Here is a 23,246-nt window from a genome sequence, read left to right as displayed (position 1 = left end):
GTATCATAGAAGGTATATCCTAAGCCTTAATTCCATCTCCAGTGTCTCAATACTACCTCAACTTAAAAACTAAAGAGAAACCAATTACCTGTTTATATTCCAAAAAATTATAGAAACTACTGGGAAAATGTGGCTGCAAAAAAAAAACAAAAACATAGGTTTCATATCTACAGTTTCAGACCTTTGGGTGCCTTCAGATTTCTTTGACTGTTAACATCAAATTTCATTTCAAGTAAAGCATCACTCCTGTCCCCTTGTCCTTAGGGGGTCAGCATAGTGGAACGGCAGTATATCCAGGACCGGATTCCTTCCTGGACTGGAGCGGGCTTCGTCCGAGTGCCTGAAGGGGCTTACTTGGAGTTCTTCATTGACAACATACCATATTCTATGGAGTATGATATCCTAATTCGCTATGAGCCACAGGTAACCCCTCATTGGACTAATGGGGATTGGGGGATATTGGTAAAAGTTTTCCTTTTAATGGACACTGAGTCTTTGTGAAATGTGCAGGCTGCCTTGGAATAGAGGAACCTCTCTGACTTTCTATCTTCCTCGAAAGTAAAAATATACATTTTTATTAAATTCAGTTTCACAAACATTTAGTGATCTCTTTGTTAAGCACTTAGTCTTGCTGAGAACTGAGGTGGTGATGAGAGCGTTCTGGGTCCTCTTCTTGCACTCATGGCCTGCCCTCCCAGGGATGGACACGTGTCCCTAACTGGCATCAAAGGTGGAAAGTGTAAGAGCAGAGACACAAGCAGTGCTGCAAGATGAGAGGTTCATACCAGCCAGACTGCCCGGGGCTGCCAGGATATTTCCTAAAGAGGCAGTTGTAGGTCTTAAGATGGAGACAGAATTTTGACACAAGCGAAAGTGAGGGATAGCATGAGCAGCAGACGGAGGGGTGGTTGGAGTGTCCTTCTGCATAGAAAGGGTGGTTGGAGAGGCTGTTAGGAGAAATGCTGAGATCAGTAAATGAAATTGGAGTCTGTATTAACAGGAAGCTTTTGAAGGGTTTTGGACAGGGGATTGTCTTTAAGCTGTGGGTTTGAGTGTTCTTTTTTTAATCTTCTTAATTTTTGCTTTTTAGTCAGAGAAAGACAGATAATCATATGATACCATTTATATGCGGAATCTAAAATATGGCACAAATGAACTTATTTACACAACAGAAATAGACTCACGGACAGAGAAAACAAATTTATGATTACCAAAGGGGAAAGGGAGGAGGGATAAATTAGGAGTTTTGGATTAACAGAGGCACACTGCTATATATGGAACACTGAAACAATAAGGACCTAACCATATAGCACAGGGAACTATATTCAATATCTTATAATAACCTGTAACAGAAAAGAATCTGAAAAAATAGATATGTGTGTATATATAACTGAATCTCTTTGTTGTATCCCTGAAACTAACACAACATTGTAAATCAACTATACTTTAATAAAAGATAATAAAGTGTGTTTTAAGGTGGATGGAAAGGGATATTGGGAGAGGCAAGGAGAGCTATGGGAGGCTGTTTCAGTGTCCAGGTGAGGAGATTTGGGCTGAAACTGGGGTAACAGCCAAGAGCATGGTAAGAGGGAAGGGAAATGCAAGTGAGTGTTTCCCATTTAAACTTGGCAAAAGATAGGTGGCTGGAGACTTCCAAACAGGCAGCAGCAGGCCAGCGAATCGTCCTTCTGATCCTCTGCTTCTTACTCTAGCTCCCCGACCACTGGGAGAAAGCTGTCATCATGGTGCAGCGGCCCGGCAAGATTCCAACCAGCAGCCGGTGTGGAAACACTGTTCCCGATGATGACAACCAGGTGGTGTCCCTGTCACCTGGCTCCAGGTCAGTGTGGCAGCGGTTTGCAGCTCAGTAGAACCAACATGCAATTTAATTATTTTGCTGGTGTCTCACCTTGTGAGTTGTACAGTAACCATTGCAGAGCCAAAACCAGACATAGACTATTCCTTCCTTTGGGATCTACGGGGAGCTTTGATAGATTGGATGCTTAAAGGTTGACCTTTGTTATTTTTCTTTTCTGTTTCGGGGCAGGTACGTGGTCCTCCCCCGCCCTGTGTGCTTCGAGAAGGGTGTGAACTACACCGTGCGGTTAGAACTGCCCCAGTACACCTCCTCGGACAGCGGTGTGGACAGCCCCTACACCCTAATTGATTCCGTAAGTGGAGGTCATTTCCGATGTGAGCAGGGAGGACTGGGCAGGCACCGTGCATCTGCTTCCCTAGAGGGCTTTGTGGAGGATCGTGCTGAGGAGTCTTTCCTGCCTCCAAGGTTACTTTGCTTGTTTACTTTAATAAAACTCCACCCTCTGGAAGACTCTACTCAAGCTGATCCTTCCTGAAAATAGGAAGTGTCTGAACAATGACATTTCAAAACTCATCAAACTATGTAAGGGTATCTATACTTTTTCTGGCAAGAATGTTTTAAGAATGAGAAGATTTCCACTTGGCGCCATGAGTCTGGGTTTTTTATTTCTTTTTGTTTCCAACAGTCAAAGAAGCACTTGGGGTTTTTATGTGTTGATTTGCGTTAATTGGTGACCCCAGACAGCCACCTAAGAACAGTGTGTTCTGGTTTCTTCCTAGCTTGTTCTCATGCCATTCTGTAAGTCACTGGACATCTTCACCGTGGGAGGCTCAGGAGATGGGGTGGTCACCAACAGCGCCTGGGAAACCTTTCAGAGATACCGATGTCTGGAGAACAGCAGGAGCGTTGTGAAGACGCCAATGACTGATGTTTGCAGAAACATCATCTTTAGCATTTCTGCCCTGTTGCACCAGACAGGCCTGGGTAGGTATCACTGCTGCTGCTTCTGCCCCTTCTTTCTCAAAAGCTCCGAGGACACTTGGCATCATGAGATACATTGGCAGGCATGTCCAATAGTTCTTTGTTAGGCATACAGCACAAAGGAAAGAGTGTCTCAACTGCAGTTTATGTTTGTTTGTTTAAGAGTGTGTTAGTGATAAAGCACCTCTGACAATGGACTCAGTCATCGAGAAATACACAAAGAATAGGGGATGAGGGAAATGTCCCTGTGACTTGCCATATGCAGGGCAAGAAGTTGGAATGAAATCAGAGGAGCATCCCATAACTGAAATTGATGTTTTGCTCTTCGAAAGGTCACTGGCCTTTTGTTGAAGATCCTATGATATTTGAGCTTTGAAGGCAAAGAGAGAAAACATTAGTGACCTCCTTCCTAGAAAAACTGCTTTTATCTGTCAGCTTGCTCCTGCTGCTTCCCTCACACCCCTTTGAGGGAAGATAAATGCTTTAAATGGGAATTCTGAATGAGCTGAGGTACCCACAAGGGGTCAGGGAAGAATCCGAGCAAAAGGACGGGCCAGTGCAGAACTGGGTGGGATGTGCTGCCATGGTGCTATCGCGGTGGCAGGCGTGGCTGCCCTGGGTCATGTGCTCTTGCCTGTCTTCCCTGTAGCTTGCGAGTGCGACCCTCAGGGCTCCTTAAGTTCCGTCTGCGACCCCAACGGAGGCCAGTGTCAGTGCCGGCCGAACGTGGTGGGAAGAAGGTGTGACAGATGTGCTCCTGGCACCTTTGGCTTTGGGCCCAGCGGATGCAAACGTAAGTTGATCAGAAGAACTGTAACATACTCATTCACATCATAAGTCATGCAGCTTCAGAAGGCATGCTGCACTCCGGAAATTGATCACAGAGGCCCATGAGCGTTCTACACTGAAAGGAGGGGGCCAGCCCGTATAAGAGGTGTGTTTGCATTTAACCAGTTTCTCAACATGGTCCCTTGGTTGCCTATTTCTTCAGCTTGTGAGTGCCATCTGCAAGGATCTGTCAATGCTTTCTGCGACCCCATCACTGGCCAGTGCCACTGCTTCCAGGGGGTGTACACGAGGCAATGTGACCGGTGCTTACCCAGGTTCTGGGGTTTTCCAAGTTGCCAGCCCTGCCAGTGCAACGGCCACGCCGATGACTGCGACTCAGTGACAGGGGAGTGCTTGAGCTGCCAGGACTACACCACAGGGCATAACTGTGAGAGGTATGTGCCGCCTCTTGAAAAGAAAGAGAACAAGGTTGTTTTTGACTGAGCAAACAGCATCTTAGACAAACCACAGAATGACTCTCTACCAGGCTCCAGGTTGCTCATTCATTTCTAATCCCTTTGGTATTTTCTAGGAACTCATTCATTTATCTAGTACAGACTTCGTTTACAGCTTCTGTGTGCCAGGCATTGTTTGAGGGCAGAGGGAGATACAACAGAGAACAAAACTGGCAGGAATCTGCCCTCTTGAAGAGTCCTTCTAGGCTGCACAGCAATCATCTCTCTGGCTCGGCCGATTCTGGCCTAGGGTGAGAGTTGTGAAATGTGAATTCCTAATTTGGGTCAAAGTAGAAACCAAATCCAAATGGGGATTAGCCACTTTAATGGCTCTGTTGATCACAACGTTTTATGCAGCTAGCGTTTCCAGGAGCCCATGTAAAATGTGCACAAGTAGATCTGTTCTCCAGTTGCTGCTGCTAAGTTGCTTCAGTCGTGTCCGACTCTTTGCGACCCCATGGACTGCAGCCCACCAGGCTCCTCCTTCCATGGGGTTTTCCAGGCAAGAATACTGGAGTGGGGTGCCATCGCCTTCTCCAGTTAGCAGATGTTAATTGAACAGTTATTATGGATGTAGTGCAGTGCACCAGGGATAGGAAGAATGGGACACAGAATATGCCTCTAATCATATTATAGCCCAGCTCAGTAGGTAAGAAATAGTCTGTATGAAAAAATTACATCCTGACTTACATCATTCGTTACTAATTTAAAAAGGAGACATGCTCTTAGAATCTGCTGTTTTGGGAATACTAGTCTCCACCTTTCAAGTCAATTAACCTCTCCTGATATCCACCCTCTATGGTACTTTTGTTTTTAAAAAAATATTCAGCAAATGCTTCAGTCAGTGCAAAATTTTCGATTTTAGTGAAAATTGAATATGTGATTACAGCATAAGGCTGTGCAAGGCAGCAAATACACGGCTCTTAGTTGTTTGCTGGATGGTATTCAAGAATTTACTCCTTAGAGTGAAAGTCAAGTGTTTCCAACCACAGGATTGTGCTGTAGAAAGATAGGAGACAGTTAGACAAGATTGAAAGGAACAAATTAATATATTGGTGTCATTTTTTGTTCTCTGCATTTGATTTTTCATTACCATTGTTTCAGTGGACATGGAAAATAAATTCAAGACAGACAGATGAGAAAATCAGATGAAAAGGGTGAAGAAGGTGGGGAACACTGGTCAGCAGAGGTGATTGTCCACAAGGCCGATGTGAAATCATATTTCTAAAGCATTCTGATTGCTTGCAGGAGAACTCAAAAGGAAGTAGGAGGAGGAAGGGTTTTCAACCCTAGTTTGATGACAGAATTTCACTGAAATATTTCAGATGCCACTATTTAGTTTGAGCTGGTTTCCCATTCTCTTCCTCTTCTCGAGATGGTCAACTCCAGTCCTGTGATTTTAAGAAGAAGCTCTAGACTCAGATTACTGCCAAGGGGATTAGAGAAGGAGGAGGCAGGAAGTGAACACTCAGTTTCTATCATGATGTGTTTGGACGTATTGCACCTAGAAATGCCTCATAGGAAAATTTCTCAAACTGTTGCACAGAATTGCTTCATTCCTGTTGATTTCCCAGCATGTAATTGGGACATATGTTCTTGTATTGTGTCTGTGTCTAATAGAAGGTTAATGCCCTCTGAACAACTTTCCCCTTCTATTTCTTCATCCTTCCCCACTCCCCATTTAAAATAATCCTCTGCCTCAAAAAGAGAAAAAAGAAAAACAAACTGAATTAGAAGTTCCAGGCCCAATTCAGCTCCTGACCTGCTCTATCTTGGGTGATTTAGCTCACCTCTCTGAATATCCAACTTTATGATAGTAGGATAACTAAGTTGGATTAGATGATATCCAAACTTCCTTCAAGCTCTTATGCTATAGGAAATTTAATACGTAACTTATCAGTCATGTTGAAAAGCACCTTGGCATACTAAAAGAATTCCTTGCTGAAAGTTGGGAGGCTGAATCCAAATTGTGGTTTGTTACTAACTATTCATTTGAGCTTTGCAAATCATTTCAGCTCCATGGCTGCCTTATCTGTAAGGCAGGGAGGTGGGACCTGTTGGGTCTGGGAACTGATCAATACTATCTCTCATCCCTGAGAGACAGACACAAGGGGCATGCATCTGGAGAGCATCTTTCTCTACTTTTGACTGATTAAGGCTGGATTGTAGAACAAGCCACCATGGGCTTACTGACACATCGCCCCACCCAGGCATGGGCAGAGACCAACATCCACAAGCTCTCTTTCCCCCAAACTCCTTAATGCACAGAAGGAGCTGACCTGAATGCCCAGGACAGGCAGCTATTAGAACGATAGCATGCACCTGGGGAGAGGTACCTCTTTAGGGAGGAGTGAATGAGAGTCCAGGTGAGGCCAGGGGTGTAACTCTAATGCAGTGGTCCTTCTGTGGGATCCCCAGCCAGTGGTGGCAGCGTCACCTCCTAAATCGGGAGACAGAACCCAGCAGTCTGTGTTTAAAAGCCCTCCAGGGAATTCTGATTGAAAGTAGTGTTTAAGCCACTGCTCTACTGGAAAGTCCTTCATGTGGAAACATGAGGAATCAGGAATGATGTTCCTAAACAGAGAACATGGTTTCTTAGACTTTTTCTTGTAACATATGTCTTATCACTGCAGTTCATGACCTTCTCTCTCCTGAAACTGATACAGGTGCTTGGCTGGTTACTACGGAGACCCCATCATTGGGTCAGGAGACCACTGCCGCCCTTGTCCTTGCCCAGATGGTCCCGAGAGCGGACGCCAGTTTGCCAGTAGCTGCTATCAAGACCCTGTTTCTTTACAGCTTGCCTGTGTCTGTAATCCTGGATACATTGGTAAGTGATGTGCAGACTCTCAGAGGAAACGATGTGTCTTCATGAGGTTAGTGGTTAAGAAAGAAGAAAAGCTGAAGAGTGAGCCCATTTAGTTACTTTAAAAAAAAATCTTTATTTAAAAGTGAAGGGAATCTGAAACATAAAAGATGTTCTTTTCCTGTTTGGTATGTGGGATAGTCTCGATTCTCATGTCTCTGATAAAAATGTTATAATACAGAGCACAATGACAAGTTCATTTAAAGTCCCTGTGAAGTCTAATGTTCTTAACCAGTTCTGTTCCTAACCAGTATAAAGATTAATTTATATTTCACTTCTTCCTTCCCTTATCCAACGCCTAGTAGGAGAGTCTTGTAAAGTAGCCAAATAGTGGGCAGAATGAAGGAAAAAATACCATCTGCGAGTCCCAGACAACAGAATTGATCAAAGCTAGAAATATTCTTCATTATTTGCTGTACTCACATTATCTGTCAGCATTCATGGAGTGTAGCAAGTTGTACATACAGACTCCCTTTATTTCATCCTTGATGCCACTGTTTCAGATACTCCTTATGCTTATACACAGCTCAGCCAATTTGCACTTTTTAGGATTTTTAAAAATTTATTGAAATATAGTTGATCTACAATGTTGTTTATTTCCGCTGTGCAACCAAGTGACTCAGTTATACATATATTCATCCATTTTCCTGTTCTTTTCCATGTGGTTTGTCCCAGGCTATTGAATATAGTTCCCTGTGCTATACAGTAGGAACTTGTTTACTCTTCGAAATCTCTTAAGAAGGGAAATTGGTCGTCACAAAGGGCCCCATTTTTCAGGTTGCTCAGGGAGGAGCCAGAGTTTTTCAATGAAAATAATCCTTGGGTTAAGATTTAACATCAAGCTAAGCTTTTTGCTGTGAAAACATCATTTCGCTCCTGATTGTGCATCCCTGTGTAATGAGGAGCTGAGTCCATGGGTTGGAACTCTCCTAACTGTCCCTCCCCGACCATGACCGCAGAGAACCAAGGCTGAAGCACCATCACTGCAAAGAACCTGCTGCCTTTCACGACTGGCAGCCCGTTCCCTGAAAGTGTGGCCAGCCTTGGCCCAGTAACTCGCGCCCTGGGGATCGAGGCACCACCTGGGTGGGCTCTCTGGTTGGCAGGAATGTCGGGGGACCAGATCTTGCAGTCAGCAAGCCAAAGGCCCCGTGCTGGTTTTATTGGACAACAGGCTCCAGATGTGACGAGTGTGCCTCAGGCTTCTTTGGCAGTCCCTCAGAGGTGGGGGGCACATGTCAGCCTTGCCAGTGTCACCACAACATCGACACAGCGGACCCGGAAGCCTGCGACAAGGACACCGGGAGGTGCCTCAAGTGCCTGTACCACACGGAGGGGGAGCGCTGCCAGCTCTGCCGCTTTGGATACTATGGCGACGCGCTCCGCCAGGACTGTCGCAGTAAGACCACGCTCCCTCTGCCCCATCCTTAGAATGACTTCCACTCTCCTGCTCCTCCTCCCCTGCCTCCTTCTTGGGGGATTTTATTCTTAGGGGATTTATTTCATCTGTGTTAGTCATTCAATTCATGTCTGACTCTTTGTGACTCCTTGGACTGTAGCCCACCAGGGTCCTCTGTCCATGGAATTCTCCAGGCAAGAATACTGGAGTGGCTTTGCCATTCCCTTCTCCAGGGGATCTTCCCGACCTAGGGATCGAACCCGTGTCTCCTGCATTGCAGGCAGATTCTTTACTGACTGAGCTACCAGGGAAGCCCATTATCTCATCAGGTAAAACACTTCTTCAGAAAGAGAAAATTTCACTAACCACAAGAGAAAGATAAGGATGATTTTTTTTTTTTTTTTTTACAGCCTCGTACCTGGCACTGAAGTGTTGAGCTGTGGCTCAGCACCCGAGAAGGAACCAAAAGCTGTGCCACTGTCCCCATGATAAATGCCATTGATAGAGTGGATTGATTTTTTTTTGTACTTGCAAACAGTTTTATTAAAATAAGCACCATGCATCCTTGCATTGCATAAACATCTGACATGTGCAGGTCAATTTTCTTAGGTAACTAAGCAGCTCAGCTATCTGAGGCTGGATATGCCTTTGGGCTCACCAGCAGCCAGCGCCACATGCCTCAGACCAGGGTGGCCGGGCAGCTTCTGGACTGGATCCACAGCAGGCGCAGAGCTCCTCACTGCCCCAGACCTGCACTGCCCTCCACACCAGGCCCGAGGGAGGAAGCCACAGACACACCGTCTCCACAAGTCTAGAGTGGATTGATTTTATGTTCTGCCCATGGACTTGTTGATGGGCTGAGACTTCTGCATCCTAAATACACACTTTGGTCTACCCTTTTGTCAGTGATGGATAGAGCCTTCCAGCTTAAGGAAAAGAAAGAAGTAACGTCTCTGAAGTATCTCTTTCAGAACTCATTATTTCTCTCTTATCGCGAGATCAGCCAGCATTTCCTGCTGCGGCTGCTCGGCCCCCAGGCCCCTGTCTTTGTTGATACAAACATGTGCGGAATGTTGAGGACCAGCAGGACTGGATTCCTTCAAGCCTTCCTAGTTTAGAGGGCTCTACCTGCCATGGCTCACACAGCCGTGACTGCTGTTTCCTGCCAAGAGTTTGAAATCATTAGGTGTCTCTGCTCCCACAGCCTGGTTTTTATTTCCAGTTAAATCCTAAATCTTACAATGATTCACCAGCCACTTATTAAATCAAGTATTTTTGAAAATACATGCCAGCCATTTTGCATGTCTGCCTGGGAAATGTCAGAGCTGTGTGGAACATCATAAGATGAAGAACCACAGTTTTAGAAAAAAAAATTTTTTTTAATCCCCTCCATTCCTCTCTCTTCTTGTTTGCGTTTCCAGGTTGAAATCTAGAGAGAGAAAGTGGCCGTTGTTTGATGTAGTTGACTTCCGCACTGTCTGTATTTTCTGAGTGGGCCTTGTAAGTGCATCTGACCAGGTGGTTCTTTTTCAGAGTGTGTCTGCAATTACCTGGGCACGGTGCAAGAGCACTGTAACGGCTCTGACTGCCAGTGCGACAAAACCACTGGGCAGTGCCTCTGCCTCCCTAACGTGATCGGCCAGAACTGTGACCGCTGTGCGCCCAACACCTGGCAACTGGCCAGTGGGACGGGGTGCGACCCCTGCAGCTGCGATGCTGCTCATTCCTTCGGGCCATCCTGTAATGAGGTGAGGCACTGTCGCCCAGGGCAGCCATCATAGCATGAGGAAAGAGGACTTTGAGTCCACATGACAGCTCTTTGGTGGCTGGGCCCCAGTTAGAGAAAGGCACCCCTCCTTGTGGTTACAGCCTTGCACCAGGACACCCAGCTTGGCACACACAGCACAGACTGGATATCTGCCCTCACTTGCCCCCAGACCTGCACTGCCCTCCATACAAGGCCCGAGGGAGGAAGCCACAGACACACCATCTCCACAAGTCTAGAGTGGATTGATTTCATGTTCTGCCCATGGACTTGTTGATGGGCTGAGACTTCTGCATCCTAAATACACACTTTGGTCTACCCTTTTGTCAGTGATGGATAGAGCCTTCCAGCTTAAGGAAAAGAAAGAAGTAACATCTCTGAAGTATCTCTTTCAGAACTCATTATTTCTCTCTCGTCGCGAGATCAGCCAGCATTTCCTGCTGCGGCTGCACAGCCCCCAGACCCCTGTCTTTGCTGGGACTGGGACAATGTAAAGTAATGTGCACAGAGTACCCACTGGATACCACTGGGGCACAGCAGCCTAGGACCCCAGCAGCAGCGGGGGAGGGGGGGGCAGCTTGCTTTAGAATGGACCAGGGGGGCCATTTTTTCCAATACCTGGCTGCTGAATCAGACTTTTTTTTCTTAGCCACACAGCCTGAAATGGGCCACATAACAATAGCCAACATTGTAGAAAGTTCTCCTATTCCCTGACACACACAGAACGGTGTGTCACACAGTCACGGGTGGTCCAGGCTTGTGAGTTACGTATGAGGATACGAGTGAGGAAACATGTCAACAAAAGGGAACCTGCTCTGGGCCTTCCCAGCCCCACTTGCAGAGGAGCGATTAGGAGATGCCAGCCTGGGGCCCTTGGCACCCACAATCGGGGTGAGGTTCCCTGTTCTTGGTCAGGTCAGGCGCGAGGTCTTCTCGGGCAGGCCGTTAGGTCTCCCGGCCTCGCAGCTGATCTGACACAGGTCTGTCTTTGGCCTCAGTTCACAGGGCAGTGCCACTGCATGCCTGGCTTCGGAGGCCGCACCTGCAGCGAGTGCCAGGAGCTCTTCTGGGGGGACCCCAGCGTGGAGTGCCGAGGTGAGCATGGGCGCCGGACTTGCGAGTGGATGGGCCGGGTGTCTGTGGGAGCTTTCTGTCCGGTATAGCACAAATGAACTTGTCTATAAGAACTAGGCTGAATTACAAAAGAAATGCACACTCATTGTTTAACAACCACAAAACCTGGAACCCATCTAGCCCTGGAGACATGTAGGTGGTAAAAGTGGACCTGCTGACTGCTGGCTTCGCTCCTCAGGGCTGAGGTTTGTCTGCCTCAGCACAATCAAGCATACATACACACCCCAGATCACACGGAATGGCTTTATTTTTTAAATTGAAGCATAGTTGATTTCCTTGGTGACTCAGACGGTAAGTGTCTGCCTGCAATGCTGGAGACCCAGGTTCCATCCCTGGGTCAGGAAGATCCCCTGGGGCAGGCCATGGCAACCTACTTCAGTATTCTTGCCTAGAGAATCCCTTGGACAGAGGAGCCTGGCAGTTGTTTGATGTAGCTGACTTTCGCAACCATGGGGTTGCAAAGAGTCGGACGCAGAGCCATGAACACGTAGTTGATTGACAATATTTCAGATGTACATCATAGTGAATCAGTTATATATATGTATTTTCCAGATTCTTTTCCCTTATGTGTTATTACAAGATACTGAATATAGTTCTGCGCTGTACATAGGTCTTTGTTGTTTTTCTGTTTCACATATAGCTGTGTATGTGTTAATCCCAACCTCATAATTTATCCCTTTCCCACCACTTTTCCCTTTCATAACCATAAGCTTATTTTCTGTGTCTGTAGGTCTTTTTCTGTTCAGTAAATAAGTTCACTTGTACTGTTTTTTTAGATTCCACATGTAAGTGATTCATACAGTCTCTGCCTTTCTCTGACTCACTTAGTGTGATCATCTCTAGGTCTGTCCATGTTGCTGCAAATGGCATTATTTCATTCTGTTTTTATGGCTGAGTAATCAGAATGGCTTTTTAAAATGCTTTTAAGCAAAATGAGCTCATATTCAGCATCAAGTTCTGCACATTGATTCCCCCCAACAGTATTTTGGGGTAAGCGTCCTTGTCGGCACAAGCAGAGCTAAATGTTCTGGTAAGATGGTTTGATCCCAGTGAAACAAGCAGATAGTGCTGACAGTTAAAGCCCTCAACTGTCACTCCCCACCAGTGGGAACTCGGAGGGCAACGTCCTAGAACCCTCAGTGCAACAGAGGAGCAGGAGACAGGACCACCACATGTGTTAAATGTGACGAAAACCCAGACTCTCCCTTAGGCTTGTGACTGACTAGGACTTTGAGGGAAAGCTTGATATTTTCTTAAGAACAAGATATTGCTACAGGCATGTGAATCAGAAGGATTGCTTAGTTTTTATGCTGTTGCAATATTTTGCCTGCCAGGTTATTTTTGAGATCTTAAAGCATTCTTGGAGAAGATTTTAGTAGACTGTTCCTATACTGTTTTCCTCTTCTTTCTTTCCTACTTGGGTTTTCTTCCTTATGTTTTAAGTTTATAACTATGGATAAATATCTTCTGTACTTTCTTATTTGCTCTTTGATATATTTTCTTCATTATACGTATGAAATTCTGGGTCCCTGTTGGACACTACATTTTTTTAAAAAATCTGTTTTTTAGACTGAACTGTAGTGAGAAATAATATAGGTTAGCAGTTTATTCAGAATCTTCTGTTGAAAGTCACAAATCTAGAAACTGCATGTTGTTTCAGAGTCGGCTCATATGTTTCTTAACGGTCCAAAGATTCAAGCAGTAGACATGACCAGAATCAATGGCCTGTGATTTGTTTCTTTCATTTGCTGGGTAGCCAGAAGGGTCTGCGCCAGTATCTTAGATGAGACGAATGTTTGCTCCCCAGGGGAGATGACGAGGGCTGTGTAGATATACAGATGTAATCATATACATCATTCTTCAGTCCCCGATGTTGGTTCTTAATGGAATCTGATTTTCTCACTTCCTTTAGAAGGTCCATGACGTTCAGTGGACCACTTGCTGTAGGAGGTCCCTTGCAAGAAAAATCCTGCTTAAAATCTGGTTTCTTCAGGACTCTCACCACTATTTTGTTAAATTTCTCAATCGTATACTGCCCCAGGGGCTTGATTTTCTCCAGATAATGGTTCTATCATGCTTATAGCCTGATTCTGTCAGCGTGTGTCATTGGCAAAATAGCTTTGACTGCCAAAACTTTCTGACCTTTTGCTCCATCTAAGCTTTGTTAGCATGAAAAGCCTGTTTCCCAGAGTCAGAGTCAATCAGAGGATTGTTCACTTAACACTCAGAACTTTACCCCTTACCCTTTTATCTTTAAACCTTCACCTCTAAATCTGCCAGAGAAATTGTGGCTTATAAGCACAGTATCAACTTGTTTAGGTCAAAAGTGAGATCATGTTTTAGAAATTTTGCAAGGAGAGAAATCCATGGCATTGATGTTCGCCAACTTCTTTTGTTTGTTTTACGCAGAGGAAAGGTCAGCCTGTTACATAAGAAACTGTGGAGACCCAAATGCTTTTGACACCCCATGAAGGAAGTTCATAACTGACAAGGCACCTAGAAAGGGCAAGAATTGACTGCAGCCAGCAGTGGGGGAGTCCTGGCCAGCTACGGGCCCTGTGCACACAGGATAGATGTTGGAGCAAGACCAGAATAATCTGATGAGGGCAGGGACAGGAATGCAGGAGCAGATCGAGCTCAGGAACACAGTCACCAGTGCAAATGGGAGGGCAAGAGATTGAAGGGACAGGGTCCAGCAACCAGCGGGAACACAAGTAGGTGTTATCTGAAATTAGATTGAACTATGGGGAATGAAAATGTGAACAGTCTTCTCAGATTAAGTCACTCACTGCCCAGGAGTGAATTTCAAATCTTTCGGTTGAACAAGGCACAAGTTCAGACTTTCTGGAGCCACCTCACTAACAATATGCTTATAGAAAGACTTAAGTCATAGCTAAGTATTCTCCTTATGGAAAAAAATGGAGTTATGTCAAAGACAAACGAGCTGAGCCTCCAGCTCGTGAATTGTTGAATGTTCCCATTGTCCAGGCGGGTTGGGGCTCTTGGCCGACAGTGCTGAGTCTGAACAAGCCCATCACTGTGCTGGATGGAGAGGAGCTCGCCCACCCAGTCCTGAACGTGCCTGAGAAAAACCTCTGCCCAGAGCTCTACCCCATGCCCTGAGGAGTCAAAGGGTCACAGGAGGAATCTTCTATTGACTGGCAGACCGCAGGGGCAAGGCCTCTGGCTCTTGGGAAAGGCCAGGCTGATTGGAAATAGGGGCCATAGGTGAGAGTTTCTGGCTGTTTTTTTCATCCTGCTTGTTTCTCATTTCCAGTAGTTTTTGGTAGAAAATCGAAGTACATTTTTGCTCAGACATAATTTGTTGTTTTAATGCTTGTCATCTTTTCTCAGGCTGGGATTCCTTTATAATCACCCACCTTTTTGCTTTATTTCCAGGGTGGCTCAGGAAGTCAGATTTAATTTGACTCTTTAGAGAATTGCAGATATTTTTGTTAGTAGAGGGAAGGCTTGTCCATAGCCATGTACCAGATCCAGCTGTCAGCCCCCTTCAGTAAGGTTTGACTGGAGCACAGTCATGCCCTGGTTTGTCCATATTGTCCGGGCTCCCTTTCTGCTGCAGTGCCAGTGTTGAGGAGTTGTGATGGAGCCTTTTATAGAAAACATTTACCAACTCCTGGGCCAGACAGCCAGCTCATTTCTGCAGGTGAATCCTATTTATTCTCCAATTTCCGTTTCAAAACTTTTGAAACTTCCATTTAAAATCATACTACTGAGGCAAAAAAAAAAAAAAAACAAAAACATGTGGGACTAGAGGAGGTTAGAGAATTTACAGAAAAAGAAAATCACATTTCAGAGATTAGAAAGTACTGAAATTTCCCTTCGAGTAAAATAGAAATGCCGAAGTAAAGCGAGAATTAACCTTTGGTGTGAGAGCACATCCCCGGGGATCTATTGAGGCAGGTTCATGACAAAAACGAGTAAACCCTGTCCCCTGATGTGAGGAGAGCACTCTCTTGGTCCCCAGGCAGCTTCAAGTTCAAAAGGAAAGGTGTGGGGACCAACACAAGCCTGAGTGACTGCCCAGTGTGTCCAGTGGGATCTGGACACTGGGGAGGAGAGCCGCTCCCTGATCAGGGCCCCTTGCAGGCTCCGGGGGGAAACAGTGCGTGAAGCTGCAGGAGGGCAGGAAACGAGAGGTGCTGAACTCTGCAGGCGTCGGGGCGGGGGAAGCCAGGCAGGGACCAGAGTCCCTCGGCAGGTGTCATGGGAACTGTCTTCATGGAAAGACAGAGGAGATTCAGTGCCATCAGATGGTGGAAAGGCCTTGAGGATGGACTTTCTTCAGTGGGCAGAGGAGGTCTGCAGACAAGAAGGGATGGATACGAAGAAAGCAGAAAGGGACACTTGCTAAGAAAGAGGCACGTAGGCTATTTCCCACTCTGCTGTTTCCTTGCTGAAATTTTCCTCCAGATCTCAGAGTCTGTAAAATAGGTACACTATTTTTCATCTACCAACCTCTTAGAGATCATGTTTTATTAATTTTTTAGTTGAAGTATCATTGCTGTACAATAGTATATAAGTTACAGGTATCCAATATAGTGATTAAAAATTTTTAAAGGTTATGCTCCATTTATAGCTTTTTTTTTTTAATAGTGACTATATTCCCTCTGTTGTGCAATATATCCTTGTAGCTTATTTTATGTACTTATTTATTTGGCTGCGTTGGGTCTTAGTGGTGGCAGTCTTCTTCATTGTGTCACGTGGGGTCTTTTGTTGTGGCATGTGGGCCCTCCAGCTGTGTCCTGGTCTCTGGTTGCTCAGGCTCTGTAGTTGTGGCGCATGGGTTCCAGAGTGCTCCAGCTCAGTAGGTGTAACACACAGGCTCAGTTGCCCTGCAGCATATGGAATCTTAGTTCCGCAACCAGGGATTGAACCCATGTCCCCTGCATTGCAAGGTAGATTCTTAACCACTGGACCACCAGGGAATCCCTCCTTGTAGCTTATTTTATACTTAATAGTTTGTACCTCTTGTTTTAAATGAGGAGAAAACTTAGTAAAAATAGAGATGACCCACTGCCCACGTAACCAAGAATATATTTATATAGGAAGGTGGAATTCTCATGGCTCATTAAAATGATGACAGTCTCATTTTTAGAATGCTGTTCTTCATCTTCATGATTTGTTCATCTTAAAAATCAGGCAACAGCTTTCAGTATATATAGTCCTTTCCAAGAGAAAGGTTTTGGTCCTTCACCTAATAATGCCATTCTTTAAAGCCACACTGAGTTGCAGGTCCCCTGGACTCCTATCCCTTCCTCTCAAGAGGAGAAAACACATTGGCCCTGTCGGAGACAACCAGTACAATTACTTGATAAATTTTCCCAGTCCCAGTGAATGTGAGGTTGGAGAGTCTCCTTCATAGCTTTACTGTCTGTAAAGTTTTAAACTGTCAGGTGAGAACCAACCTTTCTGCTTCAGCAGAAAGGAAAATACTCTTAGGGGGTATTTTTTACAAGGTCATAAGTTTGGGCCTTTTAGTACTTGCCTCCAAGGTGACCCCATCAGAGAAGCAGTTCTGGAAGCTTAATAAAAGAAGGAAGCACATGTCCACTGGCGCTTTTAACAATTCACCAGCGTCAGTTTGAAATGAAAACCTGATGCATTTTTAGGTAGTCAGACTTTTTCAGTGATGAAACTGCAATCCAGCCATCTATGAAATTTGACTCTGCTTTTCACATGGAGGAAAGGAATGTGGTCAGCAAACAGGTCCTGGTCTCTGGAGGTGCCAGAGCACTGCCCACCCTCTGGGACACTGGTCTTGAGGGGCAGGGTCCAGAGATCAGCTGGGATGAGAATTAGGTAGATTTTGGGAAAAGAACGTGACCGCTTTTTTCACATTATGTAATCATTTGCCAAATATGCCTTCCATTGCTAACCTTTCTGTTGAAGTGACTTGTTGGAAGGCACAGTTTTAGACTCTATTATTGTCTCGTTAGCAATATGCTTCTGGGAAGACTTAAGTCATAGGTAGGTATTCTTCCTATGAGAAAACACGTAGCTGTGTGAAAGACAAGGAAAGTCTTAATGAGAGGCCACTTGCCTTTTAAATCCCACAGTTTGGGACCAATATTTTCCCCCTCAAAGAGGCCATGACAGAATGAGAGCAAGACATGCCTATTCCAATGACATAAATGAACACTTGTTAGAGAAATTAAAAATAAACTCAATATATGTACACATCCCTTGCTCCCAGCATGAATTCAGTGAAAACCTCTTTAGGACTGTACCTTTGCATTATCTTCAGGAAAGAAAGATTTTCTAAGCAAACTAAAAGCATATGCACCATCTGGCACTGTTGTCCCCAGCCTAAGCATAACAGTAAAGCAGGACAGATCTGGGGCTTCCCTGGTGGTCCAGTGGTTAAGATTCTCTGCTTCCAATGCAGGGGGCATGGGTTCCATCCCTGGTCAGGGAACTAAGATCCTACATCCTATAGTGCGGCCAAAAAATAGTAGGACAGATCTGCTGGGCCACGTGAGGCCCCACACAGGGCTCCCCACTGGGGCCTGCAGGACAGGAGCACCTGACAGCCTCATTCATTTCAAATGGCATCACAAAGGCCCTCTGCTTACACAAGTCCTTAGGTCCATTCATCAGCTTACATTGGTGAACTAGAAGGTCATGATTGCTCCACTCCCCTCCTTCACACAGACACACACACACACACTTAACATGCAAAAGGAAGGTGAACAGCTGGGAAGATAACATGGTCAGTACTCAAAATGGGATGTAGTGACTCTCAGTATCAGCATCTCTTGGCAACTACTAGAAATATAAATTCTCAGGCCCCACTGATTCCAGATCTGTGGGGAGAAATGGGGCGGATGTGTTAAATGAGCCCTGTACATGATTCTGATGCCTGTTGGAGTTTGAGAGGCTAGAACTTAGATGACCTAGGTAACTTACAGCTTTCTGGAAGATGACTGAATTCTATGAGATGATATGGAAATCCGTTCCTGAAGGCTAAACAACACAGACCTTCAGATACAAGCATTAGCCGAGTTCTTCCCAGTCTCTTTGATTGTAGAAACTGATGGAGGCAGTGGTTTTCCAAAGTCTTTCCCTTTCTTTTTTGGGGGGTGTGGGGGGTGTCATTAGGTATTCCACTAGAAAAAGATCCCACAGTATGATGAGTTTGGGATATGACTGGGTAAAAAAAAAAATGTGGAACAAGGTTTTTAATGCAGAACTCTTCTGAGTTTTTAACATGCTGTTTGTTTTGAATTTTCAAAAGGAGAGCATAGAATTTCCCAAAGCTACTTGATCATAGAACTCTCATTTCATCCTGAAAGCAATCCTAAGAGTGGCTAGGTATAATCATTATCCCTTATAGACATGGAAAGCATGACTCAGTTTTTGTCCCAGCTAGGGTCGGGTAGCTGGGTGTGGGGAAGGCAGGATTCACCAGTAGGCAGCCTGAGTTTTTATAACACTGTTCTGCTCAAACTTGGTGCTTGAGATCGTGGATTGTAGTTGGCAAACAGAGGCCAGGAAAAGCTAAAGCAACAATACAAAGCAGGGTGTGAGGAGAGTCAGGTGAATGGTCCAGTCCACAAACACACATCTTTCTGGCTTTGGAAGGTGGAGTATTTTGTTTCCAGGACCATCCATGAAACTGGTTCTGGAAAATGTTTCATTAGAAAGTCTTTTGGAGACAATACTATTGACTCAGGAAGGGTTTTTTGGTTTTTAATTGAAATATAGTTGATTTTCCAATGTTGTATTAGTTTCAGGTGTACAGCACAGTGATTCAGTTACATGTATATTTTCGGTTATATGTATATTTCCTACTATGCATTATTACAAAATATTGTATAGTTCCCTGTGCTCTATAGTAGGTCCTGGTTGGTTATCTATTTCATATATAGTAGTGCTGCAGTGAACATCATTGTGCTTTGCCACAATTAACATTGAGTCCTAGGAAGATTATTTTCTTTTGTAGGGGGTGTGTTGATGTCTCTCGTGTGCCTGTATCAAAAATGAGGGTAGAGCCTTGTTTGGCAGACAGTTGAACTCCAGTTTGAGAGTTAACCCTGTGCACAGAGCTGAGAATGGAAAGATGGTTAAAGGTGTACCTCTGCCCTTGGAGTCCACAATCAACTTAGGGAAATAGGATCTTTGTTTTTATTTTTATCCCCACCTTTTCCCAGAAGGGGTTTAAGGCCAGGGATAAGGGGTGAGTGTGTGTGCATGCTCAGTTGTGTCCAACTCTGCGATCCATAGACTGAGGTCCGCCAGGCTCCTCTGTCCATGGTATTTTCCAGGCAAGAGTACTGGAGCAGGTGGCCATTTCCTTCTCTAGGGGATCTTCATGACCCATGGATCAAACCCGAGTCTCTTACGTTTCCTGCACTAGCAGACAGGTTCCTTACCCCTAGTGCCCCCTGCAGGCCTTTTGTTATTCAAACACTGAACAAATACAAATGCCAAGTGTTGATAGAAAACCAAGTTAGTCATCCGAGCTTTGGGACTCTGAGCCGGGCTTCAATGGCACAGTGCCTCAGATGCCAACCCTACTGGGCCAAGTGAGAGGTTGGGACTGAATGGCTCCCAAGGCCTTTGCACTTAAGATGTTTTATGAGCCTCTGTTCTTAGCGCGGGGGGTGGTTATTGCAATGGCAGGCACCCGTAAGTTAGATGATACTTAATTGAAAGCCTTTTAACCAGACGCTTAGAATTCCTGAGACTTCTTTCTCATTTAGTTTTCTCTTTATTAACCTTATTGCATTTCATCAACCGTTCACTGTTCTGTGACCGGGTAGAGGGATGTTGGTATGTTGCTTGCTCATCACTGCTCTATCTTAGGCCAGAGGCCTCACATCTTTAGGGTATCACCTGACAGACCCTGTCCTGTCCTGACAGGATCTACAGACAGGTCAAAAAAAGGGAACAGAGGCAAGACAGAGCTTAAAAGCACGGACTCGGGAGCTGCAAAGTGCTGAGTCAGACTCCTGGCTTGGCCGCTTCCCTGCTGCAAAACTTGGCAGTCACGTAATCTCTCTAGACCTCAGTTTTCACATCTATAAAGCTGATGATTGTAATACGTGGATCCCATAGGGTTATTGTGAGGATTAAGTGAGACGATGCATGTAAACCAGTTGTACAGAGGCAGGTACAATGATGCACAATGGTGTTCACTTAAAGAAAAATTTATTATCACTATAATTGTTAAGCAGCAGCTAGCCAGGGTTGAGGTACCGCGTGTTGTGGGGGGAGCGGCTATAGTCTCTGTGAGGGTCATTGGTCAACTGCCGTAGGCCATGTACAGACCTTCCTGTGTAACAGTGGCTGAGGGTGTAACTGCCTAGTGGCTGTTTGGGCTCTAGTGGCTCAGCCAGCATTGCTGTCTCCCTTCTAGCCTGTGACTGCGACCCCAGGGGCATCGAGACACCACAGTGTGACCAGTCCACTGGCCAGTGTGTGTGTGTGGAGGGCGTGGAGGGCCCACGCTGTGACAAGTGCACCCGGGGCTACTCGGGCGTCTTCCCCGACTGCACGCCCTGCCACCAGTGCTTTGCTCTTTGGGACGTGATCATCGCTGAGTTGACCAACAGGACCCAGAAGTTCCTGGAGAAAGCCAAGGCTTTGAAGATCAGTGGTGTGATTGGGCCTTACCGGGAAACTGTGGACTCGGTGGAGAAGAAAGTCAACGAGATCAGAGACATCCTGGCCCAGAGCCCAGCTGCCGAGCCACTGAAGAACATCGGGCATCTCTTTGAAGAAGCAGAGTAAGTAGTTGATAAGCCAGAGTAACAGCTCACGATGTTGTTTCAACTTGGTGAATCAACAGCGCAGTGCTTCCATCAGGAGGGGTGGTCAGTGCTGTGAGTGAAAATAGATGCTGGGCATTCATTTTCTGGCAGTCACTGCTCTGGGCTTGGGGGCGAATGGACCCAGAGTTGTGGGGACTGCAGTGCAGAATGTGTGCATGTTATGTTCAGCACTTTTCTCTGCAAACAATAACTCTTGGGCAGTAGAAGGTCTGGATCCAGAAACAAAGGATCCATAACAGTCACAACTGGGTTACTTGCTAGGCTTGTGAACTAAAATGACTCACACACTTCCAAGCCTCCCTTCTCACCTGCGGCAGAGGGGAGGATACTCTACTTTTTCCTTACAGAGTAACAAAAGGATTAATCTATGAAATGGTAATATAATTGCAGAAAACATTATAAGTTGTTGTCATATGTTTTGCTACTTCCAGGGAAATTCCATTACCACAAGTAAGACTCCTATTTCTAGGTTATTTCTACTGCTCAGCTATTGGTCCACAAGAGCCGGGCTTCATTCATCCAATTTTAATAGATTCCCTACGATGAAAATTCCTCTTCTTAGTCCTTCTCTGGGCAATCATATCTCTGATTGGAGAGTGTGTATTTTGCCAGTGAAAGCAGAGAGAATTGAGCTGAGTGATGCTCAACTTTTATGAGATTATTTTTTTCCCATTTCTCCCAATTATCTCTCCTGTTCTCAAACATTCCAACTCCCTTTGCCAGAAAGGACCCCCAAAACAGCAAAATAAGATCTAGGCTAAAGGACAAAACAGGAAAGGATATGGAGCATTTGTGCTTCTCCAAATGCTATGAGTTTTTATTCTAGATTCCCCATTTGGCAGGAGCAGGGGGGTCGTTTCATGGCTAAATCCTATACATTCAGGTGATTGTACATTATGCCAGAACTACAGGAGCAATTTTGTGTGATGGGACTTTAATCAGCATCTCTAAGAAGTCAGACGGACTTTTCATTCATCTCCACACTGTGTATGAGAAGCAGGAAGCTAACAGCTGACATTAGCTCAAGTACCTTGTAGGAGATCCTTCCTACAACTTCTAGATTTAAAGTAACTGGTCCCTTGACTTCAAGCCTCAGATCTTGTGCCCAAGATCATGTGGTTGATCAGGGTGTTAGGAGATATCTGATGTGAGGCGATAATGCATTTAATGAGGAATTTTACCTCATTAAAAAAAAGACCACAGTACAGCTCAGCCTTCTTACATGAAGCGATAACAAGCCTTAAAAGGCCCTGGTCTGAATGCAACCCCACTTAAGAAATGATTTCTTGGCCTTGGTGTCATGCACCTTAAGGGAGAACAAAAAACTCTGGTATCCTTCAGGAGCCGCCAGAAGAGCGATTACATTCCACCGACAGCTCTGGTTCTACCTTCGCTCTTCATCTAATCACACAGATAGTAATCATCTCAGGAAAACTCATTTCATTAATCTATTTCCAACACAGTATCCGAGGATGCATGTTTTAGGATCCTGAGTGGCATTATTTAAAAATCTACAATGTAAGGTTTGATTTTTATTTTATTTTTTTTTTAATTATAACATTGTATGAGACCTGAGGAGAAATGAAAGCCCTCTGGGAATCAACAGATTAATAAAAGCAAAGCACTGGAAAAAAAGAAACTAGCCTCAGGTCAGGAAAAAAAGCCATCAGGTTTACAAAATGTAATTTAACCCACAAATCCTTTTAAGCACTTTTCCTTTGAGTTGGGTCATGGTATTATCTCAGCCTTAAATATCGTTTTTCGCATGGCTCCCAACCTTTCAGCATCTCTACATTTTCCCAGTTTTTTATATGATTATATCCCTGAGAAGACAATTACACTCCATTAGGTGATACCCAGAGCTGAGGTCTTCGTGATTTGCACTTTCTTTGTGATATGTACACACATGCGCACTGCATACGCGAGTAATTTACAAATAGATGCCTAAAGTACAGCTTTGGAGACAGAAGATACAGAACAAAGGCAGTTGGGTTTGCATTCCAAACGAAGTATTGTGCAAAGTAAATGGTTATCATATTCCATCCTCAGTGATGCTTTCTTTCTCAGGAAAAATGAAAGGGTTGCTTTGTTGGTGGAAGGTGGCTCCTTTGATGAGACTTTGTCTGAAGGGTGGTGTGTATGAAAAGCTTCTTTGCCTTGTTTCCACTGTCTTCCTGGTGGCCATGGGGCTTTCTTTCTGCA

At 45.0% G+C, this 23,246-nt stretch overlaps 1 protein-coding gene across 1 annotated transcript in view; it reads left to right on the top strand.

The window, feature by feature from the left end:
- Positions 1 to 23,246, top strand: part of LAMB1 (laminin subunit beta 1) — a 78,121-nt gene that overhangs the window by 40,977 nt on the left and 13,898 nt on the right. The window contains exons 15-25 of the mRNA XM_006046423.4: positions 265 to 423; positions 1,713 to 1,840; positions 2,048 to 2,171; positions 2,599 to 2,803; positions 3,450 to 3,593; positions 3,792 to 4,023; positions 6,750 to 6,913; positions 8,124 to 8,348; positions 9,882 to 10,096; positions 11,112 to 11,208; positions 20,630 to 20,999. Of these exons, the coding sequence (XP_006046485.3) occupies positions 265 to 423; positions 1,713 to 1,840; positions 2,048 to 2,171; positions 2,599 to 2,803; positions 3,450 to 3,593; positions 3,792 to 4,023; positions 6,750 to 6,913; positions 8,124 to 8,348; positions 9,882 to 10,096; positions 11,112 to 11,208; positions 20,630 to 20,999 (2,063 nt within the window). The remainder of the gene's footprint in view (positions 1 to 264; positions 424 to 1,712; positions 1,841 to 2,047; positions 2,172 to 2,598; positions 2,804 to 3,449; positions 3,594 to 3,791; positions 4,024 to 6,749; positions 6,914 to 8,123; positions 8,349 to 9,881; positions 10,097 to 11,111; positions 11,209 to 20,629; positions 21,000 to 23,246) is intronic.

This window comes from Bubalus bubalis, chromosome 8 (genome assembly GCF_019923935.1).
Source record: "Bubalus bubalis isolate 160015118507 breed Murrah chromosome 8, NDDB_SH_1, whole genome shotgun sequence".
NCBI lineage: Eukaryota > Metazoa > Chordata > Mammalia > Artiodactyla > Bovidae > Bubalus > Bubalus bubalis.
The sequence above is the reverse complement of the archived record's forward strand: the minus strand, read 5'-3'. Positions and strand labels throughout refer to the sequence as shown.